Genomic DNA, 1,779 nt, shown 5'->3' with positions numbered 1-1,779 from the left:
TCAAGGACCTAATGGGAAAGAAACGGCGTTCCACTTTAAGTAAAGTGACAAATTATTTGTACTTTGTTACCTGGCGCCTCTGCAGGTGTTGTTAATGATGTCATCACAGGTGCTGACGGTGAATCAATTATCCCTTTCTGAACAGGCCTTAATGGGATTTTGTTTTTGTTTTGTTTTAATTGGAAATTGTTGCTTTAGACCAGGAGTCACCAACCTTTTTACTTAGGAGACGTAGGAAGGGCGACCATTACTGACCCATGAGCTGCAGGGGTTAGCGTTAGCCTAAACTTAGTTCATCATCAACATATTTTTATTGTTTCTGTTCATTTCTAAGTTTATTCAGACATTGTCATTTTGAAATCTCTATAAATGATTAAAAAGAAGAGCAACAGAATAAAATAAAATTTCAAACTTTGTTGTTCTTTATTTAGAAGACTCTGAGGGCCCCCCATGTGGCCCCCTGAGGGCACCGCGTTGGTGACCCTTGCTTTAGACTATCAGGCCAAAGAATCCAGATGTTGTCCAACTCAAACATTCAAGGATCCTATTTGGTCCAGTTTTTTTAACCATATTTTTCCCATTAAAGGAAAAGTTTTTTTACTGATTAACACTAAATGAATTAAATTACTTATTAGTTTTAGGTATAAATAATGATTATTCCTTAATGACTGGACTTTTAAACTCACGTCAGCTGAGCAGGGCAGGCGCCTGAAAGCTTGGACGGCAGCGAGTCTGAGCTTCAGCTCAGCTTTGAGGTTCAGCACGCAGCCGTTCAGCAGTGGAATAAAAGCTGCAGTCAAACCAACGTTTCCAATGGATTTCAGAGCATAGAACAGCTGTTGATTGGACACAAGATAATATCTGTAAATATTCCCTGATTCATTTACAAGACCGGCAGAAACGAGCGAGCTTTACCTCTCTGACTTGATGAGGTTCCTTTTCCTCGCAGCCTGCAGTCAGGGTTTCCTGAAGCGTTCGCATGAAAGCCTGAACCTGAGGAGTTTCACCACAGGAAGCTTCAGACCTTTTGCACAGCTGGTGGATCAGAGACGATCCAACCAGCATGGCCTTGGACCGTAGCTGCGGCTTCTCCAGAAAACCCTTCAATAAAGACATTAGATCCGTTCAACTGAAATAATGCATCAGAGAAAAGAAGAGTTTCAGAGATAATTTCCTACGTTGATGAATCCAATGATCTGCGGAGACGGATGCGGGATGAAGGCTAAGGCGGTGAGGAAAGAGTTAACCTGCCCCTCCTCCAGCTCCTCATTCTGGATCAGGTGGGTCAGCAGCAGAATGCAGTTTTCAGATCCGCATGCTGGTAAGGCGTCCAGCAGGGGCTGCCTGTCAGAACAGATTATTATCATTATTAACATCATCATCAGCATCTCAACCACATTTCAAGGAAAATCTGTTTTCAGCCCAGAGGAACTTGTGGAAGCATATTTTGGCCTATTTGTGACATAAAATAGTTTGAGTGTTTCTATCCATCCATCCATTTTGTTCCGCTTATCCGCGGCCGGGTCACGGAGGGAACAGTCTAAGCAAAGATGCCCAGACTCCCCAATCCTTCCTCCAGCTGCTCTGGACCCTGAGGTGACACTAGGCCGGCTCAGAGACATAGTCCCTCCTGGGCCGTCCACCAGGCCTCCTCCCAATGGGACATGCCTGGAACCAGGAGGGGGCCTTTCCTCTGCCTAAATAGGGGTGATTGCTTAGAGGTCTTGTTCCAGTCTGTAAGCTGGAGTTAAGTTACGGAGTTAAGATTGAGGACGACAG

General features: G+C 44.5%; 1 protein-coding gene across 1 annotated transcript in view; it reads right to left on the bottom strand.

Annotated features, from left to right (window-relative positions):
* LOC107104566 (apolipoprotein B-100-like) overlaps nucleotides 1-1,779 on the bottom strand; it is a gene marked incomplete at its 3' end in the record, with an annotated part of 12,898 nt that overhangs the window by 2,642 nt on the left and 8,477 nt on the right. The window contains exons 8-10 of the mRNA XM_015404585.1: nucleotides 1,179-1,344; nucleotides 916-1,101; nucleotides 687-836 (exon numbers count right to left, since the gene is read on the bottom strand). Coding sequence (XP_015260071.1) covers nucleotides 687-836; nucleotides 916-1,101; nucleotides 1,179-1,344 — 502 coding nt within the window. The remainder of the gene's footprint in view (nucleotides 1-686; nucleotides 837-915; nucleotides 1,102-1,178; nucleotides 1,345-1,779) is intronic.

Source organism: Cyprinodon variegatus, unplaced genomic scaffold (genome assembly GCF_000732505.1).
Source record: "Cyprinodon variegatus isolate N-32 unplaced genomic scaffold, C_variegatus-1.0 Scaffold1795, whole genome shotgun sequence".
Lineage (NCBI taxonomy): Eukaryota > Metazoa > Chordata > Actinopteri > Cyprinodontiformes > Cyprinodontidae > Cyprinodon > Cyprinodon variegatus.
The sequence above is the reverse complement of the archived record's forward strand: the minus strand, read 5'-3'. Positions and strand labels throughout refer to the sequence as shown.